This window comes from Rhipicephalus sanguineus, chromosome 7 (assembly GCF_013339695.2).
Source record: "Rhipicephalus sanguineus isolate Rsan-2018 chromosome 7, BIME_Rsan_1.4, whole genome shotgun sequence".
Lineage (NCBI taxonomy): Eukaryota > Metazoa > Arthropoda > Arachnida > Ixodida > Ixodidae > Rhipicephalus > Rhipicephalus sanguineus.
In genome coordinates, this window is record NC_051182.1 from 158249405 (window position 1) to 158271787 (window position 22383).

Sequence of the window (22383 nt, forward strand, 5' to 3'; positions counted from 1 at the left end):
TCACCAAGTACTATTACATGGCGAGGCGGGCTTTCCCGATCCCACATTCAAAACTCAATCGAGCACAGGCAGTCTCGTTGCGCTTACTTCAAACCCATTCGTACCCATCTTTAGCACACTTAAATGAAATTTATCCACACAAATTCCCCGACGCCGCCTGCACCGCTTGCGGGCAGGCCGCTACATTAGCGCACATGCTTTGGGAGTGCGGGTCGCTCGGCCCGACTTACAGCAAGGCCGAGTGGGATGCGCTTTTGCGCAGCCCAAACCTACAGGACCAAATCCTGGCCGTCCAGTGCGCCCGCGACAGGGCCGTTAGGCTAGACCTGCCGGTCCCAACGTGGGAGTAGCCGGGTGGCGCGGGGCAACCTCTGCGTCTGCACTGGACTCTCAATAAAGTTGTACTCTCTCTCTCTCTCTCACGTGGGTTTTGTTACCATCGGATGCTTACGCCGGGTGGACGACCGATTTTCCGCCTAAAGGGCTGTATAAATGCCTTGACGTAATAAAGGGAGATTAAAATCTGGGGTGATTATTGAGATGCAAAGGACTGCGCGAGTGATTGCAGTGCCATACTGGCACGACTTGTTCAGTTGGTCAGGCCAGCGCGTCCGTGGGGAAACAGCTCAGTGCTTAGACGGAGTCTTGAACGCCATCATGGCTATCATCATCATGATCATTATCAGCCTATTGTATGCCCACTGCAGGAAGAAGGTCTCTCCAAATGATTTCCAGTTTGCCCTGTCCGGTACGCTGATTCCATTTTATCGATGCGAACTTCTTAATTTGTTCAATCCATGTATTTACCTCGTTGCCGTCCTCGGCAGCGTTTCCCCATTCGCACGGAGTGCTTAGGCAGTGATGGTTCCTAAGGTAGGGTATACTGGCCCGCAATTTTACATTATACCATGCAACATACACCTATGTATGTTGAGATAAGTGCTTATCTTACGTTATAAATATCAGTGACCCCAACAAGTGGGTACTCGCGCATTTTCCGGGTCCGTAGATAAGGTAACGACGTTTCTGACGTAGTTATCAGAGGTGCCTGCCAACGGCCACAAAAGGTGCGCACAAGACGGCCTTTGCGGCACAACTCTTGTCGTCACACTTGAATTTACAAGGGCACCGCAGTCGCGAATCATGCTCGAAGCGTTGCTTCTGAGCTTCGTCGTCGCGTTTGCTGCGTGGTTCATCATGTAAGTACGACTTTGCCGACTTCTTTAACAGTAATATAATTTAGACTTGTGAAGACTTAGATTTGTGAATTTTTAGAATTGGAAACTTTAGGCTTCTTAAGCTATGCACATACAGAGGTAGGCAGTCCGGTGCTTAAGTGTACCCTCAATCGTCCTCACAAAAAAGACATTAGCTTCTTGCAAGGCTGCACGCGCGATACATTGCTTGGAACGTACGCGCAGCTTTTCGCGTAATGGCGACGCCACAATCCGTTTAGGTGTTTCTTGTAGTTGTTATCATTTCATACGCGATATATCCAAAGTAAAACTTCAGCTGAAGTATAGCGATCGTCCTGTGTGCATCTTCGTGCCTGTCTTATTCTCGCATGGTAAAATTTACTCAAGTATAACTTAGCTGCGCGCCTCAACGGAGCCAGTTGGACACCTTCAGAAAAAAATTGAAAGTCGCGAAATTTTCGAGAAATCTATATTCCCTTTTTGTGTGACGGTATAGCCTCCAGTTAAATGTTCCGGCCTGTAGAATTTCTTTCAGCCTGTACAGTTAGCCGTTAGATTAGAAGTGCCATGCACTAAGAGACCAGAAATGTGCACGAAGACCTTCTTGCAGGCTATAGTCGGTTCATAGCGAGCGGATGACGTACTGCGCAGTTACGAAGGAGGGAAAAGAAATGGAGATAAAAATCATGATGTCATTCTTGCTCAACATAGTTCATTGTAGCAGCGTTGTTGAATGTATTCGGTGGTCGGTCCTTCATCGGTTATGCCTTTGTCTGTTGTTGTCGCTTTATATTTGTTGTTGTTTTATACCTTCGTTATAAGTATTAAACTCTTTCTCGGGGTTTCGGTGGCATGGGGTCGTTTTAGAACCTTCATATTGTGCCACCGGTACAGTTCTTGTCAGAAGCACCTATTTAGCAGCACCATGTTGACCAGATAGTGAGTTTGTTTCATATCCTTGTCAATAGAAGCGAGTTGTCTTGTGAGTGTGCGGAAAAAATGATATTCTGTTTGTCGCATATGTGTGGTGCTTGCGCATCTGTGGTGGTTGTTGTTTCCGCTTTTCGCATGTGTGTGGTGGTTTTGTTGGTCTTTTTGACATCTGCGCAACAGCGTTCACAAAAGATAAGGGATTTTTCCGCACACGGGAGGCACATGCGTTGTGTATGCCTATATATTAGCTTGTTGCTCTCAAGAAATGCAATTCGAAGTCTGCAACATTTCCTGTCTCTCTTTCTTCTTTCCACCTTCGCACCTTCGCAGTGGAAAGACCCCCCCTCACCCGCCCCCTAACTATTTCCCTGGCTACGGCACTGCCTGAAATACCGTCCCCCTCCCTCCCCCATAATATTCTCATGAACAATTTTGCCTCGTCACAACAAAAGACATTGAAGGGCATCAAAAATGTGGAGTGTTGGTGCTGCACTTATGATAAAGAATGTTGTTATGCGAATCCGGGTTCACATTCAAAAGCGTCGTGATTCAATGCGGACAGAAGGAGTAACTGGTGAGCTGTCGAATTATACAAGATACGTCTAAAGCATAGGTTGGAAATATCAGTTAACTGCAACGTATGGAGACATAGCTTTTAATGAAAGGAAAAAAGAAAGGAACACAGGGTGACTGGCGCAATATGCTGCGCCCTATTATATGCGTCATATTCGTGCTCGGCTCATTCTTAAAAAAAGGCGTCGTTTATGATTGTTGTAAGACATTAACAAGATACTTCCGATGGTAACAACGGTGCATACATTACGTAGATGCGTGGTAAACCGCGAAAAGACGCATATAGCGATGTCAGCTGTTACTGCTAGCGCAAATGGACAGCGATCTCGTACCCGTGATGTGAAGGAAGGCAGGGTTGCGTCCATCTTGATATGTAAGCTACAGGGGGAAAATGTGAAGGATCGGAAATGCAAGCACATTTCATTTTTTTCTCGGCACCGCGATAGCGAGCACACCTTAGAAGTTCAAAAGACCTTAGTAGAAAACCTTCACTGTAATTCCCCCCCCCCCCCCCCCCCTAGGAGAAAATTTCTAGCCGCACCACTGCTTGGAGGTCAGGAACTGTGAACGCATTATCGTCGGTATATGGCAGTCTTGATAAGAATACAACGAGCGCCGAGTTTTCAACAAAGAAAATGCAAGAAAGACAGACGGAGATTATTGTTGCGAGATCAAAAAAAAATGTCCATTAAGGCTGCAACTGTTTTAAGGTGGGGTGAGACTTCGTTTGATCAAAGAATTCGATTTTGAGATTTTGCAATCATTTGATAGAGAATTTCTTTATCGTTCAGAAAATTTATCACACTTGGGTACTCGCGCTTTCAAAAATAATTCTTGCTCCTTTTTCTTCGACACATTCACAGGAAATGTAGGCGTACGCCTACGATGTCTCTGCGTTTTTCTCAAAACAACATTTTTGCATAAAGAAACGAAAATTCTCACATGTGTTAATTAGTGGCATTTACACAACTGGAACAGCAATCAATAGTCTAGGTGCTTTTGTATTTATTAGTATAAGAAACCATTCATAAGTAGCAATTTTCATACGCTGAAAACGTAAAAAAATATAACAAATCTAGCTTTTGCTGTACGCTCACAATTTTAGCTCCACTGCTGTAAAGCTTTGGTAGTTACCTTTGTACAAAATTGCAGTGTTCTGCATATAGTAGATCTTAAGAAAAAGATACATATGTAGAAAATTAAATAAAACAAAAAAAACATTCAACACAATTTAAAACTAATTTTGAGCTACCATCTGTGCTCACGCCACCGACGCCGGACTTCACATCTTTTTTTTCTTTATTACCTCGTTACCCATAGGGCCGTTACCTTAATTTGCCGGTTGTTATAGTGCCCCCCCCCTTATTTCAACCTTTCTGCACCTTACCGGGGTTGCATGACCTCCGGGATCCGCCGACATACCTTTTGGTACACGTCGTGTTCACGCCATCGTCCATCGGATTTTCTTTTAATTCTCACGGGTCATATAAGCATCTCGCCTTGCTAAGATTCTGTTCAGTATAGCTTTACAACACAGTTACCATATTTGGAACCATCCGCTCCTATGCGCTCAGTTTGGGTAAGACAGAATTACATGGTAGCGCACATAAACGAGGACACACGACAGGCCAACGACAACAGATGGTTTGTGTCTTCGTGTGCCTTTGTTGCATCCTCGTTTATTAATAGGAGAGCTGTTTAGGCTTGAACTAGGTCCGGAGGCATTCGCAAAAACAGCGCCTTTCACTGAGGAGCAATGACGTCATATTACGGCGCCTAGCAACGCGTTGGAGGAAGAAAATGAGGAGGAGAGGAGAAGAGAAGTGGTGGGGAGGAGGAGAAGAATAAGTAAATCAAGCAAAATGAAATTTCTTGGCGAGGCGGTATTCGAAATCAGGTACCCCCGGTCCGAAGTTGAATGTCGTAACCACTCGGCTATCCAGGCACGCTAGCAGACTAAGCATTTATGGGAACCTAGTGACTGAGTTGCTATGGGCGACAGAACGAGAAAAACATAGAAAGAGAAAGAGAGTAAGAAACAGAAAGAGAAAGCATAGCATAGTCGTGTATAGTATGCTATATAGCAAGGAGGTGGGAAAGGGAATCGAGGGTGAGGGAGAGGGAACGGAGGAGGGGAATGCCCCTAGCTCCGCTGTTTCCTCAGTTTCCGCAACACTAGTGCGCAGCAGCCATATTTCTTTTCCGTTTCATTATAATTCAGAAATGCCAAATTCACAAGCCCGCATTGCAAGTGCAGTTGGGTGAGACCATTTAATCCCTGCCACACAATTGCCTTTTTTGCTGCGTTGTGTTCCTCACTATTACAGCAATACCGGAGGAGAAAAATCTGTCAAATGTCACAGCATGCCATGTTGTGTGTTTTTCAGACAACGTAAGAGACGGCTGTCGTTTTTTAAAGACCTCGGAATCCCAGGACCTGCTCCTAGTTTTCTTTCGGGAAACCTGTCTGAACTTATACAAAAGGTAAAAATTGCCTTACAAAAGCGAGATTACGAAATGCATGAATTGGTAAATTTTTTGTAACAAGTGAAAAGATGAACCAAGCTTGAGAAGTTATCTGAGAATGTTCTTAAAAGGAAACGTCACATAAAAGATGAGCCGGATTTCAGAAGCTACGTCAGAATGTTCCTAAAAATGAACGCCACATAAAAGATGAACCAGGTTTGAGCAGCTGTTTAGAATGTTCCTCAAAGTGAACATCACGTAAACGATGAAGCAGGTCTGAGAAGCTAAGAATGTTCCTGAAAATTAACGTCACATAAAAGAGGAACCTGCTTTGAGAAGCTATCCGAGAATGTTACTAAAGGTGAATGTAACATAAAAGATGAACCACGTATCAGAAGTTATCTGAGAATGTTCCTAAAACTGAACGCCGCATAAAACATTAACCAGGTTTGAGAAGTCATTTGAGAATGCTCTTAAAAATGAACGCGATATAAAAGATGAACCAGGTTCGTGAAGCTACTTGAGAGAAGTTCATAAAATTGAGCGTCGCATTATCTTCGAAGCTTTGAAGCATTCAGTTGTTTTCTAAGCTCGCTAAAGCTGCACGAGAAACTTTCAGCACGAAAACAAAATCACGGAAGGAAAACATCTTTGTAACAGTGTCACTTTAATAACGACACGTAGAAAACTTGCACACCACATTAATAACACGATATGCCGTAAAGAGACGGTCCAAACATCAACTGATATCTTAACTGCCTAAAAAGTGTAATAAGAACCCTAACAAAATAATGGGAATGAGCTGAACTACCTGAATTTTCCCTTTTGTGTAATACAGAAGTTAATTCCGTGGCTCTTTTTCAGGGAACACTGCTTAAATACAAGGAATGGCTGGACAAATACGGAGACATTGTAGGGTACGTGTTTTAATTTTCTTGCTTTTAGGAGGCAAGGGTAGTGGGCCTATTTCTTCTTCTAAAATACACTTAATTATGTGAATTAAAGCGATGTTGCCTACTTCTTAACGATAATGGAAACCTATATGCCTGAATTGATGCTCTTGTCTAATTGAAATATGGTACGCAGCTCTATTTTTTTGACACAACACTGGTTCGTTGCTTATAGTATATCGCGTTCAGAAACACGTGTATTCGACTGCAATACATCTTTAAGCATTAGCCATTCCATACTGAAGGTGTCAGTTTACAGGATTGTGCTTGGAAATAGACAAGCATTATCGTCATAACATCCGCCAAATCTTTCAGATGCAAATTTACAAATTGCCACCATGTAAAAATGTTCGCGAAACCCTAAAAGATGATGAACTTGGCGATTTTCCTGAACGGTTATCTTCTTTCATCATGTAAAAGTTTTAACTAGCTGTAGTAGTTTTAACTAGTTGTCACACTAAAAATATGATTCTTCTCCGCGTAACCTTGGTTTGTGACGTGATTTTCCAGTTTCTACAACGGCGCTCACCCGTTCCTTATCGTGAAAGACCCTGAGCTAATCAAGAAGATCCAGATAAAAGACTTCCACAATTTTCATAGCCGAGGGGTAAGCATAAATGTTTGCACAAAGGTTCTTAGGTGGGCTAGTTGGTTCATGAACATCATGGCATAACGCCTTAAAATACGGTCCAGTGAAACACATAGAACACACAACGCTATCAACATGAGTTGATAGTCAGAGTTGTGTGTCCTGTGTGTTTCACTGTCCCGTATTTTGTGCTGTTCGGTCATAATAAATGTTTACATCTCGTTCTCTGCGTATACGGGCCATAGATCAATAAACCCTGTCGAAAATTTCATATATACTTGTAAACTGGATTTTTCGAAGTAGACTGTACTCAAATTTTTAACCCGAAACATTTCCTGGCAATTCCATGCATCATAACCAACCCTCAGTCGGTGTAAGGTAAGAATTGCTTGCTGTCGCACATGCACTAATGTAATTGTTTATCCTTTTATCAGTTAAAATGGCCGATATTTGTCTGTCTATGTTTGAAAATGTTGGCTATCACGAGCGAAAAGTAGCATTCGTAATGCTTATTCACCAGTACCATTCAGACGCTTCCATAAACTGTGCAGTTGAGGTCACTTATCATTTCATGCTGCCACGTTTTATTGATGTCTTTCATTGTTTCATTTCATTGTTTCACGCATGACAGTCCTTGTTTCCTGTAACAACATAAGTTTTGCGCTCTTGCGCACGAGGGTGAAGGTGCAATCCACTGCGTAATGAGATAGATAGATAGATAGATAGATAGATAGATAGATAGATAGATAGATAGATAGATAGATAGATAGATAGATAGATAGATAGATAGATAGATAGATAGATAGATAGATAGATAGACAGACAGACAGACAGACAGACAGACAGACAGACAGACAGACAGACAGACAGACAGACAGACAGACAGACAGACAGACAGACAGACAGACAGACAGACAGACAGACAGACAGACAGACAGACAGACAGACAGACAGACAGACAGACAGACAGACAGATAGACAGATAGATAGATAGATAGATAGATAGATAGATAGATAGATAGATAGATAGATAGATAGATAGATAGATAGATAGATAGATAGATAGATAGATAGATAGATAGATAGATAGATAGATAGATAGATAGATAGATAGATAGATAGATAGATAGATAGTAGGTCAGACGAGTACACGCCAATCTTCGCTTGCCGCCATTTTCCCGACAGGGGAAGGGCTCCTAATTTTTTTATACTTATTGATATTTAAAAATATTTATTTTTATCTTATTTCGCTTTCTATTCGAAACATGGAATATTCTTTCACTCCTATACAAAATGTGCAAAGCGATTTCAGTAATTCACAGTGCGAAAATGAATGCAGAGTGGCCCACGAACCTTTCCAGATTTCATCAGGCTTCGCGCGCAGTCACCCGATCAACAAAGACAGCATGGTAAACGCTCAGGGCGAGCGCTGGAAAAGAATCCGCAGCCTTGTCACACCGGCGTTTACGACGAGCAACATGAAGAAGGTAAGCGACAGCGATTTGCCACCGACCTTGTTTAGGTCGGTGGCAAATCACGCTGTACTACTGGCACTCAGTGTAGCGGACACGTTAAAGAGACAGTAAAGTTAAACAAAAGCTCACAGGGTCCCCGGCGCATCCGCCTCCGTCGACTCGAAGGCCAAAGCCATCCTCTCCTTTTTCTTCTAAATCTATGTATTGAATCTTCCGCGCTCCCCTCCGAAAGCTTTCTGCAACTAACGTGGTTTTGCCATGCCTCCAGGATCGGAGGCCTTGTAAGCTTTTTTCGCTTCACCTTGTTTTGTCCTGCCCCCGGGATCAGCCCATCTTTTATCAAGTCATCACAGGATGACGTCATCACATGATGTCATCGCGCGACGTCACGTTATATGACGTCATAGTGATGTCATGATAACGTCACAAATATTGACGATATGTGACGTCGTGATGACTTTATATGATGACGTCATCACGTGATTTTTTTTTCGTCACTCGTGTTGACGACCACGCCACGGGACGCTGACGCCAACGGTCTATGTTCGCGTTTGATGAGGCATCTAAGGCTTTCGCCTTAGAATGCGCTAAGTTGCCACCATTCCACAATGGTCAATATAAAACCTTCTCTGTCGTTTCCCCAACATACCTGGGCCAAGCGCAGCACTTCTTTCCATATTGTAGCGGAAAGCTTACCTGTGGTAGCAATACCTCGGTTTGGGCCACTTGGTTCATCTTTGGTTCAACAGCGCAAACGATGAGTACGAAAGAAAAAATTGGAACCACTTCCACGCCTGTGAAATCTGGGCAAACAGCGCAGCTGACAAGCAAGCGCCACCACCTGGAGAACGCAGGTTGAGTTCTTTCTTAATCTTTCTCCATCCTCTTCTGCTTCTTTCTTCTTTCTTTCATGTTTCTTTCTTTCTTTATCTCTTCGTACACTGTCTTCATCTTCTTGTTCCTTTCGTAATTCTTTCTTTTTCTTTATCTCGTTCTATATTGCCTTCTCTCCTGGTTTCCCTGCTCCAACCCTCATATCACTCCTCCTCATCCTTACTTCTCTTTCCCACCTTTTGGTTTACTATACTGTGCATGGTTATGCTGTGGTTTACCCTCTCATCTCCTCCTCTTCCTTTCCTTCCTCCTCAACCCAACATCCGTCTTCCTCACTTCCTTTCTCATCAGCTTGCTAAATTATACTATGCATGGCTATGCTTTGCTAGGAGCTGCTTTCGCTTTCTATGGAGCATACCCGCCGAGAGAGAGAGACAGACGGTTTATTATTACAGAAAAGCTGAGAGGTGTGCCTGAATCAATTTTCTGACCGTCTGCTCATCATTAGGAACGGGCACGCGGTGAAAGAGGGGCGAGAGCTGGTGTTCATGAGAAAGAAGGTGGCGATGAAGCAAAACCTTGGCTGTCCAAAAACTATTTACACTCTCTTGTCGAGTTCTGTCTCGCGCAAGAACTTGTTCAGAGCTTTCAGAAGATTGCGCTGACGTCGAGGTAGAGGTCTCAACGGAACTTTTTCCGGCACTTGTTGCCTGACAGACTGCAACAAGAGCTTTCTGTCTACGACACCTGCGATACACCGAGCTTAAACAGCTGTACTGTTTCTACACGTACGACAGGACTGGCGCCAGTCCTCTCGTATACGTTTCTTTTGTCTTCGTGCTTAACGCTGTTTACGTACCCTAGAAAGCTCGTCTTCCAAGTTTTCGTGCCACTGTGTAGTTAGCGAGTGATCAAACAGAGTACTTTCATCTCTCAGATGGCGAGCCTCATGGACGACAGCTCCAACGAGTTCCTCCAAGTCCTCGAGTCACTGCAGACCAAGCGTGAAGCGCTTGAGTTCCGCGAGCTCTTCCAGAGGCTGACGGCTGACGTCATCATTCGATCAGCGTTCGGTCTCAAATCCGACCTACAGCAGAAGGACCGAAAGAAGAGCACAACAGAGGCACTGTTTCGGGAAACGTTGGACAGCTTGCAACAGTTTCGTCGTGCTTGGATTAATTTCCTTACTGGTAAGTTCAGGGATTGTTGAGCTTCAACGAGGAGCACCAGAAGGAACGTGTGTGTACTCCTTACAGAGATGCGCAGGGTTCCCATCGGAGGGGGGGGGGGGGGGGCAAAGTCTTATCACACCCCCCATTCATAGAGCCCAAAAGAAAAGTTGTTTCACAATGCATGAAATAACTTAACATGAAGCGATGAAATGCTTCTCACAGTGGCCTGCCTTTGGTCCCTGCCTTTTCGGTAGTAAAGATGGCAAGAAAACAGTTCTTGGAATGCAACATCAGGGGCCTTCGACCGCAGTTATCGTCAAAAAGCTGCTTGGCCATAACCCTTCTCTTTAAACAATAACGGGACAGTTCCGACTAGGTAAATGTACGGGGCAGACCCCCCCTGCGCACCCCCGGGATCTCAGACTGTTCACTGAGCACGCGTAGAAAAGTTAGTCCTTTCAGTAATTTTCGCTTCGAAGCTCTTTCACGGAAAGACCGAAATTCGTAGCGATTCTTGGGGCTGCCATATTTTGCCGGGGCTGTGGAAACTAGCGCAAGGACCGAAATAAACTGTTTCCATAACGATCACACAATCCTTAATTACCACACGCTTGTTGCCAGCGTTCGATCGCCGTGGTTTTGTCATCATTCTTCCCGTCATGAATTAGGATGGACCATAGGGCGAGCTAGTATATATTCATCGTGACTAACAGCACGACTAAGGCGGACCAAGTGTCGCGTGTCCCCTTCAGTTCTTCGTCCAATTTAGTCGCGTTGTTAGCCCCGATGGTTCCCGTCATGGGCTGAGCAGACCAGTGCGGGCTCCGTCGACAACTGGCGGCTGGAGACGAAACTGAGTGCGCGCATTCTTAATGCGGCTGCGAGAGCACGTAACTTGGCCAATAGACTTAATGAAAATCTAGTCAGTTCCAAAAGGCAGCGAAAGCACTGCTGGGTTTTCTTAAGGATACGGGACCGATTCACAGTTCGTGATATCAAACGCGAAAGTGTTGTCAGCTACAACAGAGACATTTCTCTCTTCCTCTCTAACTTCCCTTTCCCATTGCAGGGTAGCCTACCAGGCTCAGCCCTGATTAACCTCCTTGCCATTTTTTTAATTCTTATTTTCCCTCTCGGAGTGAATTAATCTACACAATCAACACAATTACCAAATAAAACGCTTGCAAAGAAATAAAAAAATACAATTAGTCGAATTCGAGCACATGTAAGGAGTTGGCTTAATTCTTGTCCATCAAACGAGACGTTCTGAGGCATGTGCCTTGCAGCCTCAAAGAAAAAAACAAGACGTCTCAAGAAGTGAGCGCAGTCTGATAACTGCATAATTCTTTGCCTCATTTTTATTATTCCAATGCAATTAAGTCCGCGCTTTTCTTCCAGCTTGCTTTCCAGAGTTTACTCCTTTGTGGAGGTTGATCATATCGTTCTTTTCACGGCACAACAAGACAGCGGCAGACAAGAGCTTTGACGAGATCACACCCATCATACAATTTCGTCGGGAAAACCGCGAGGTAGGTCTTTCGAATAGCCGTCATCGATGGTCGATTCCTTCCTAAACGTTATCACTTTTCAGGAACTTATGTGAGAGCTCAAACATAAAGGTAACTGAAAAATCGCAAAACGTTTAAAATATGTCCATAAGCTCTCCATGATACGTTTTCCGATCACAGGCAAGGCCTGCACGTTACAAGTGCTCTTTGATACTCGCCGAATACACGTACCATTCTACATCGTGAACACTGTACAAAAAGCAATAAGGACTGAAGAAAGAACGGTGCACGCCACAAGCGCAGTGTTGCCCTTTAATTAGCTCTTGTTTTTCGTGTGCTCTGTTATTTCATAACGTAGAGTGGCATGCGCGTGATTTCGGTGAATATCGAAGAATGCTTGTAGCGTGCAGACATTACTTGTGTCATGCAGATAAGTCTTGAAATGTGCATATTGAATGAAACACGTCACCTCAATAAATGTCACAATCAATTTTGCTAAACGCTAAGGAGAGACCAGGCAAATCGCTCTTTCCTGGCGCGACACTCATCAAATTATCATCAAAAGAGAACACTCATAAAAAAAACATGACAACGTGAGACAGAAAGACACAGGGCAGGCGCCTGTCCTGTGGCTTTCTGTGCCTCGTGTTGCCGTAATTTTGCGCTACTTTTACCATGATAATCATCCAGCTAGTCCAGCTATATACGTAAATAAACTACTCTAACGTTTTCAGTCGATAGCATTGTTCTTCTTCCCCCCTCTCCTCCTTGAGGTTTCCTGCAGCTCACGTGGTGTGGCCCTGCCTCCGGGATCGCCCCACCGTGGACCAAGCGACAATGCCATGTGACGACATCACCAGACATCACAACACGATGTCAATGATGCCGTCACGGGATCTAATATCATCAGAAGAAGTCATTCGTGTTGTCATGCCAGAGTCACGATGGCGTCACAATCTTCCGTGATCCGCGCCATCATAGTGACGCCACTGCATGACATCAGTGATGCGAATTCATACTACTGAAACGGCGCCACAAAAGGGAAGACGAATTCACACGAAAAAAGAGGACACGAAACAGCAGTATGAACTCGTACCAAGTTGCCCAGTTGTCAGTCATTCTAATCAGTGATGCGGTCTCGCAGCGTAATATTGGGTTGAGATCAATGAAGGTACCGTTGTTCGTATAACAGTTAATCGCCAGCATTACGTGGCATAAAATGACATTAGGTGACGTTTACCATTGCTCACGAACATCAACCGGCACTGGTCAACATTAGTTAGCGGTGGCATTAGTAAGCGGGAATAATGACAGTTGAATTCGGTAAATCGCAATTACACCGACTACACTGATTGTGGAGAGGGCCTACCCGTTAGCGACTACCTGTCTCTACGTCAGTGTCGCATTTCTTTCTTTTGTGTACCGTGCTAATACAAGCTATGCCAGGAAAACTTTATCTTCCTTATCAACAGTTCGTACCTTTGTATCTTTGTAACTTCCATTACAAGTTCGTCAATGAATCGCCATTTTTTAAATCGTTTCAGAAAGATAGATGCGACCTTCTGCAGCTGATGCTCAACGCTGAAGTGGAGGATGCACACCTTGTCAACGTGCATTCGCTCACGGCATCCGGCGATGCTGATAACGCATCTGAAGGTATTAGCCTCTGCCGGCTTCACACAACATGTATCAGTATCGGCAAGGTCTTTTAACTGTGACGCATCTCGTCTTTTAACTGCGCATCTCGTCTGTGATCTACCTTTCAGGGTGCCAGCCTGAGAAAGTAAAGGAAGGTGGGAGAAAGTGTGTTCTCACAAATACGGAAATCCTAGCGAATGGCTTCAGTTTCTTCGTAGCGGGGTAAGAATGATCAGAAACCTGATGCTTTCTTTCCTCACTCTTAGCCCTCTGAGGCTCTTTGTGCGCGATTGTATACACACTTTCTTTTAAATGCGAATGCATTTCTTAGTCGGGGGTTGTCGTGCGTCCCTGGTCGGCGTGCGCACAGATCTCTCCGCGCGCGCTCCTCCTCGCCCCTAGCAACAGCTGCGCCGCGCCTAGCAACCGGAGCAGGTGGTGAGCGGCGGAGGATAAGGGGGAGGAGGAGCGCGCGGGCGAGTGATGGCGCTCGCATCGCGGAGCAGCGGAGGGTAAGGGAGAGGAGGAGTGTACCCGGTGAGGGCGCTCGCATCGCGGAGCTCGCTCCGCGATGCGAGTACGGGAACTGATATCGCACGCCGTTGCCACGTCTCCCGTTCGAGACCCGTCTCCGTACAAGGACTTGTACACCCTTGCCTACACCGGAGACGGAGCCTTTGTGGTGACCGTGTACCTCGCGCCCAACTTCGCTCGGGACGCCGTTGCCGCGAAGCTGGACGCGGCTATGGAAAGTGTGCGTGTGCGCTCCAAACCCTCTGATCCCATTGTCTTGGTCGGCGACTTCAACGTTGACGTGCGCAAGAAGAGTGGCTGGTGGAGTACATGCAGACCAAGCACTCTATGCATTGTCTCTCTGCCGCCTCCGACAACACGTGCCCCACTACCATTCACGTGAGTTCCATTGATCTGGTCTTTACGCGAAACTGTGCCGCGCGTATGCTTCTCAAAGACCCTTTGACCGTGCACTTAGGCGACCACAAGGCGGTGATTGTGGCCGTCAGGTACAACGATAACACGAACAGGTGCTGACGTATGAATAAATAATGCTTACGCGCACACTCTCGTCTCTCTTCATTAATTAATCGCACACTCATCGGGTGCACACAAATGCATTCGCATTTCCTCACGATCCCCTTGGGGGAGGTGCGGCTTTTTTTGCTAGCTCTGCCTACTAGGGCCTTCAGAAAGAAAAAGATACATTCAGCTTTAGATGAATTGAACCTCCAGCGTAATAAATGTGTCTTCAGTTAACTCCATTTCCCAGTGTATTGTTGCACATGATCACTTTGCTGAAGGCGCTAGCATGTTCGACGAGTCGTTAGACGTGCGTCTTTCGGCGAGCGACGTCAAGAGTACAATCTTTCTGTCATCGAAATGAGTATAATCGAAAACAAAATTGCACTCTATTTCCAGCCAGAGATTACATTCTATTTATGCAAAAAGCGGTCATGAATGACTTCAGAATGATTTCGCGTTGTCCGAAGCTGGTCGGTTCGCTTCCTACCTTTCGCAGGTTGTCTTTTCGTTCACTTTAATTTCTTTACATTTATATCACAATTACCACATTACAGTTAAAGAATACAAATAATGACCTTATACTTTCCTTGGCTAAATTGTCTGTTGGTTTCAGTAAGTTGTACATTCAGGATAAACATGTATTTAATTACTCTTTAATTAAGATTAATTACTATACAACACATAAAGGTATTATTAGACTATTTTCGTTCCAATACATTATCAAGAGCCTTGAAATAATTTGTAAATTTGACAAAATTACAGACAGCTCTTGATAGGTCACGCCTGAATGGGTTAATGTAAAATATTCTGATCGGTTACAGCGAATTCATTTGGACAAATATAAGTTTCATTCAACAAGAGAATGTTTATGATGCCGTGGTAAACATAAATAGACACTATTTTTAGCAATGAAGTGTGGAAACTTGGGCATGTCTTTAGCACATATTAAATGTAAGAACAGAATGTAGGCAACGCCTGCATTCCATACTTATATACGCGTGCTTCGCTTCTTTGCTAGACGTTGTTGAAAGACAGCGCTGCGTGTGTTATCCTCGTCAGTCCTTGTCTGTGGCGTTGTTCTTACGTTCATTATTTTTAGCAAGCCAGAAATTGTCTTTTTTTTTTTTTCACAGAATCCTTGCAGTCTCTAAAATTGATATTCGAAGCGTAGTTTGTCGCAATACAGAGATAAAAAAATGCGCGGACAACGCAATAGACTCTGAGTAGATATTTCTTCAAGGACTATACTTTTGTTGGCCTCCGGCCCTATATACACGCAGAAAAACGACAGCGAGTAGCGAGCACTAACATTTGTATAGTAAAGTATTGCTGCAGCAATCATCTGAACCGTTAGCTAGCAACATTGCAGAACTTACGTACCGCAAAAATTACAGGTTCGAGACGACAGGCTCAACGATGGCATACCTGTCATATCTTCTCGCAAAACACCAAGATATTCAGGATCGACTCAGAGATGACGTCCTTGCCGTCCTGAAGAGAGACGTATGTCATTTTGTGAACCCTTTCTTCGCACTTTTTTTATTTATGTCGGCATTCGCAATAACTAAGCGGTTTTTCAGGGAGCGTTCACATATGACAATGTCTTCGGCATCAAATACCTGGACCAAGTTATATCAGAATCGCTTCGCTTTTACTCACCGGTGGTAGGGTAAGTCACGCTTTAAGATGGCAATACTGCTCTCTATCTAAAGCCGATATTTATTCAAGGTAAATGTAATGGGCCTGATAATCGTTTCTATGTCTGAGTAAGAGTGTCCGCATGTCTATTGAAAGTGTGAAAATAACATCTGCTTTCATAGTTCCATCATTCCAGGCGCAATAAGGTCGAAGTCTGGGTCAGTTGGTACGTACATGACGCTAAGGCAAAAACCAGTCAAAAAGACGCCGGAAAAAGGATAGAAGTGACACACACAACTGCTGGACTAGCAACTGTGATTTATTAGCTGACAGCAACTCCCAGAAGAGCCACGGCGCATGCGCTGTTCACAAAAGAAACCATGAAGCCAAAAAAAAAACATGCACAAAAAAAAACGTCTACATGACGGCGAAGGTTCTCCCGCCAGAGTGACAAGACAGAAGTGTGTGTCACTTCTATCCCTTGTCCGGCGTCTTTTTAACTGGTTTTTGCCTCAGATTCTAGGCGCACTTGTGAGTTTTCTTGTTTGTTTTTTCACTGCTACAGGTTTTCAGCGGCTAAGATGGCTACACGTGCTATCACTCGGCGCAAGGCACGCATCGAAACCTTCTTGAATGTTGTCGATAATTGTTATCAGATTACATGCGTGACGCCATTAGTGTAGTAAATTTTGGAACATACGCTAGCATCCAGAGATTGTGTACTGTGCTCGGCGACTGAAACGCGTACCCTGAGTGCGTTGTTGTTGACAGTGAAGATAACGCTGAGGGTAAGCGTGACGCATGTTGACTGCATTCGGTAAACATTCGTTCAGTCTGTGGTTCTCGGTGGTGCCGGCGGAGCGCTGCAGTACTTCGTAACGCACGCCAGCCAGCTCCAGCTGCTTCGATCGCGCGACATATGAGTGCAATGTTCTGAAGGCAAGGTAAACAGCGCTACTCCGGCGCCAACAAGAACCACTGTCTCAACAGCTGCCTAACAGACGCAGTCACCGTGTGCCCCGAATGTTCTCGTCCTGACCGTCACCCCCACCGACAGCAGCCACGCACCCTGCGTATCGCGTCTCAATCGCATAGCGCTGTACAAATAACCGACACGTTATATCCGTAGATCTTATCCAGACAATCGACAACTATGCCTGCCTCATGGCACCCTAGTTATTCTGTTTTAGAGCGCAGCTTTTAAGCGTCCGTTCCTGCGTTGAGCGGCGTCGCCGTTGGCGTCGGCGTCAGCGGCGTAACTGATGGAGCGAACGAGGACAAAAGAGAGCGAACGCAGAGCCTGTGGACGTCGCAAGCCACTGACCTCTAACCTCGCTTCCTTCCTCCGTCACGCGCGCTGGCCCCTCGGTCGGAGTTCGTGCGCATGCAGGGCTGGCACATGCACTACAGCTAGCTTCGCTTGTCGTAACGTGGCTGTCGACACAGATCTGGCCACCCGTCTATAAGCGTTCCTTTTTTTGTGTGTGTGTGTGTTTACCTATTTTTGTCCAAGTCTTCGTCAATTTTTTTTCTTCACTTTCCTATCTCCTTTCCTCTTTTTCTCCTCCTAACTTCCTTTCCTCTGTCTCTTCCCTCCTCCCGAAAGAGCAGGCAGGCGTTGTGCCCCTCTTGGTGGCAGTTGCCAGCTTGCTCTCTCCCTCTTTTCTGTGTGTCCTTGTGCTTGTATGTATACAAATCAAATAATAAATAATTTCGCCTGGTTTGCGATGTGGTGCGCGTGGCACTCGAGCGCTGGCACTTTCTGAGGCAAAATGTAACGAATGTTACGTTGCTACAACTACCGATAGCCAAAACTTCAAACACAGTGGGCGTTGCCCCAACACGAAGCTGCACTCGGAATTCGCATGAGTCAGTATCGTAATCATCGGTGGATTTTTTTCGGAACACAATTTAGACTAATTAAGCCTTCCGTGTTTACCAGTTTGGTTGCTCTTTTCTTCACCCTTAAGGTCTTGCAACGATATACCCTGCAGGTTCTCATGTCATAGTGAACTGAACTGCAGCGGAAACACGGATATAGCTAACGTTACTGCCACTGTTCGCTTCGTGACGTTGATTGAATCACTTACACTTGTCTCTTCGGCAGGTTCACGACAAGAAGATGCGCTCGGGACTATGCGCACAAAGGTATAACAATACCTGCTGGAACAAGCATCGTTATTCCCAACCACCACCTGAGTCACGACCCAAATTTCTGGGAGCAACCCGAAGTCTTCGACCCTGAAAGGTTGTTACATTTTCTTTTTCTTACCACGTAAATCGCCTGAACGACGGCTGCTGAATGCAACGCACGTAGTCATATTTACAAAGGTGGTCTGTTTGCCAGAGTTCGCTGCCCTTGAATTGCCTCTTTCGCTTCTGTGTCCAATATCACAATTTATCTGCAATGGATAGTCCACTTGCAGGTGTCCACTTTGCAATTGAGCATTTGCACGCAGACATTTACGTTTAAATTCTACCCACAGTATACCGACTAACACATCACTTCTTATACATATACACATAGTTGTTCATCACAAGCGCTTACCTAGTCCAGTGTCCACTAAGAAGTCTTTTGGGAAGATGTTAGTCTTTTGCTGAAGATGCTTTTCAGGCCACGGTCCCACTAATTTTTGTAATGTAGATTTTTTCGGATAAACTCTTTTTGCGCAGCAGCACTGGAGTAGCCGAGGTTGTATAAATCTGAGCCTCTCCACAGCAAGCTAGTTAGAACGGAACAATTTATCGGCACTTTTAAAAGTAGGTGAATAATATAAACACGTTAGGGAACAAGTGCCATGTATTGTTTGGTGATGATATCATGACGTCAAGGCCCCATGAGAATATGCCCTTGGTAGATTTGCTCCGCAAGTATTGCCGGTGCGGCACAAAATATATTTGCAGTACTTGTAGTTAACCAAAAGGCTGGGCGTTGTTGTCGACCGCAAAATGTGCACATCATGAATACTAGAATATAACTGTGCTACAATCTTTACGCTCCGGTATCTTATGTTCCCTTTGCCCTTCTGTAAGATGTGGTTATTCAAAGTTAGAGGTTTTACTGCGTGCTTTTGGGTATAATGCCGCTGCAGAAATAAAACATGACCTTGACACAGACAGAGACAATGAGGCGCCTCATTCTCTCTGCCTCTTTCAATTTTTGTCTAGTTTCACCTTATAGCACTGCTTTATATGTACAACTATTTTATTCCAACTAGCTCTGACGTACGCCCTAATAAATTTACTTTTTAACTGCGGATCAGTTTAAGGAACCGCCCTTTCACCGTCTCACGTCCCGCGTTGGCGTCCCGCAGGTCTCACGTTTGATACACATAATCCCAGCAGGCTGCACGTTTGGAACGCCAGCATCGCCGAAGAGCTATTCGTCTGTCCGAGCAGGCGAAGCGAAACGCCAGCGTCGGGAGTTAAACACAGATCTACGGAAGACAGGAGCGAAGGCGAAACGCCAGCGCCGGGAGTTAGACCTCGGAGCAGCAAAAAGTAGAAAGGAGACCATAGAACAGAAAATAGATAATCAGAAAACAATTAGGAAAATTACAAGAAAAGAGAACGATATAGAATATTGTCACGTGGTCGTGACGTCGACGAAGGCAGCAGTCAGCACGTCGAGATGAAACTCTTTGTTAGGCCGAACTTGTCGCCGAGAAACTGAAAGCGACAGCAATACACTGATAGCGGCGAACAGAGCGTCGACCGTCGATCAAGTGACAAGCGGTTAAGCGCGTCGGCTTTTATACAGGCGCTATCGAACTTTCCAGCGATATCGCTGGTGGCGGCGTTATCTCTCGACAAAGCTGGAACATTCGCGTGCGGCGCGCAATCTAAACAAAACGATCTACTACAATCGCGAAGTTTCTCGAACACTGCTTCGCGGACAGCGTCGAGCGTTGGTAACCATCCTTGCTGATCAAACCCGAACACATCAAAATAAAAGAACAAGTGGGCGTGGCAATATTACATAACCCCGTGAAAAGAACAAAAGAGAGCAAAAAGCACATAAACACAAGAAAAGAACACAAAACAACAGAAAACGGAAGATAAACGCAAGATAAACGCAAGGGCAACCGATGCGATTCAATGCTCCACAGTTCGTATAGCTTTCACTTGGGGGGGGGGGGGGGGGGGGGACTGGCTTTGATTTTTTGTTTTAACCTGTTTTGCAGATTCAGTCCTGAAAACAAAGGCCATGTCGATCCCGTGGTGTACCAGCCTTTCGGTCAAGGCCCTCGCAACTGCGTCGGCATGCGATTTGCCCAGCTTGAGATGAAACTAACCATGGCCAAATTACTGGCAAAATACAAGCTTCTTCTGGATGACCGTCACATTAAGGTTCACGCTATCTTTGTTGACCAATATTTTCAATATTTCCCAGAAGTTCAGCTATCCTTCGTTTCCATCAGGCATATTTGAAGTGTATTCATTCAGAAATGAAACTTCTTAGTTTAGGATACCTTATCCATAACGAAGATATTGGTTTCGTCTCTGGCACTCGGGACTTCGTAGCAGCACCAGAGAACCAGAAGCTACAGAAGAGAAAACTCTCTTCTGTCCCCTCTGTCCCTTCTAGTGCTCTTGCGCTGTTACTAATTCTTAAGCATGTTTTACCAACACGCTCAGTCCTACATTCGGCTTTATGACGCACCCTAACTAGCCGGAACTCCTCCGCATGAAGGACAAGAAAAAAAGAAAAAAAAAACATGATCGATGAACAACACACTTGTACTGGTTCAATTGTAGGGAACCGATTTTCTCCTTTCCTCTATCTCTTCCCGCCTCTCGAAAGAGTAAGCAGGCGCTGTGCCCCTCTAGGTTGCCAGCTGCCAGCTTGCTCTCCTTCTTTTCTCTATGTCCTTGTGCACCTGTGCATGCAAATCAAGTAATAATAATAATAATAATAATAAGAAGAAGAAGAAGAAGAAGAAGAAGAAGAAGAAGAAGAACTATCTTACGATACTATTGCATTCATAAAGGAGCTAATAGAAACGAGTCCTTGCTGATGTCTCTACATAGGCATATTAGAACTTGCTGTTCGGCTAGTTGGTAACTCGTCATATTGAAGAAAATTGGCGCAAGTTGTGAGCTGGGTTTGTGGGATGTGTTCTTGCTTCCATGCGTGTGTGAACGTGTGCGTGTTTGAGGGATTGCCAAGTTACGCCAAGTTTCTTTTGATCATTTCGCTACTGATCATTTCGCTTCCCGTTTTCTCTCTCTCTGTGTGTGTGTGTGTGTGTGTGTGTGTGTGTGTGTGTGTGTGTGTGTGTGTGTGTGTGTGTGTGTGTGTGTGTGTGTGTGTGTGTGTGTGTGTGTGTGTGTGTGTGTGTGTGTGTGTGTGTGTGTGTGTGTGTGTGTGTGTGTGTGTGTGTGTGTGTGTGTGTGTGTGTGTGTGTGTGTGTGTGTGTGTTCACTATTTTTTTTAGGCGCGGTATTTCAGGACTAACAACAGCATTTACTGGAAAGTAGAAGCACAGTTTGCATACTTATCTTTTGTATGCATCCAGGTACAGGAAAAACTTGAACAGTCATCTACCCATCTTTAGCCGAAAAAAAAAAAACAGCAGCGCGAAAGGAACAACCACGACACGACAACACAAGACTGACGATCTAGCTCCAGTACTGTGTCCTGGATGTCGTCCTGGTTCCTTTCGCTATAAGGTTTTTTTTTTCCCCGCCTAAAATTCATGAACCAACTCGCCCAACAAAACGTTTTGCTAAATCTGTCCATCGTTTATTATTGCAGGAAAACGACTTGGAGCTCGAATCCACCTTCATCTTCGCGATGCCCAAGAATGGCATATGGCTCAAGGTCGAAAAAGTTGTCTGATCAGATCAAGATTCTCCACAGGCTTGCAGCGGTATTCGGCGCATGTTTTACAACAGTGGCGTTTTCTATAACATGGCGCCTACTTTACGATATCAACAATAATAATATTTGTTGGGGTTTATAACGAGGTGTGATATCAGATTGGTATGTCATGCTAAGGAAGAGAGCGAAAAAAATAAACACAGGGAGTTTAATCAGAGGAAATCTCTTTCATGTTGGTGCAGCACGTATTTGTGCTACCATAAGTTTTGTGGTTAGAAAACGGCAACTAATAGACATTTTGTGAGTGCCTTATCCGAAGTGACTTGTCATTTGACGTTGCCACGTTTCATTGTTGCCTGGATATGAACGTATGACCGTCTTTGTTGCCTGTAGCAAGAAGTGTTGTGCTGCTAAGCACATGGATGATGGCCCGATTTCCGGAATGGTGGAATAGGAAACAGCTTTGCGCTATCAGATAGATAGATAGATAGATAGATAGATAGATAGATAGATAGATAGATAGATAGATAGATAGATAGATAGATAGAT

The 22383-nt window shown here is 44.8% G+C and overlaps 1 protein-coding gene across 1 annotated transcript; it reads left to right on the top strand.

Annotated features, from left to right (window-relative positions):
- Positions 1–1073: 1073 nt before the first annotated feature.
- Positions 1074–22021, top strand: LOC119400363 (cytochrome P450 3A8). The gene is made up of 14 exons (XM_037667377.2): positions 1074–1199; positions 5090–5186; positions 6033–6085; positions 6629–6725; positions 8069–8194; positions 9954–10206; positions 11587–11717; positions 13241–13352; positions 13463–13556; positions 15767–15875; positions 15953–16041; positions 18118–18258; positions 20195–20360; positions 21769–22021. Exons 1-14 carry the CDS (start codon positions 1144–1146, stop codon positions 21850–21852), a joined length of 1608 nt encoding a protein of 535 aa, XP_037523305.1. The 5' UTR covers positions 1074–1143; the 3' UTR covers positions 21853–22021.
- Positions 22022–22383: the final 362 nt, after the last annotated feature.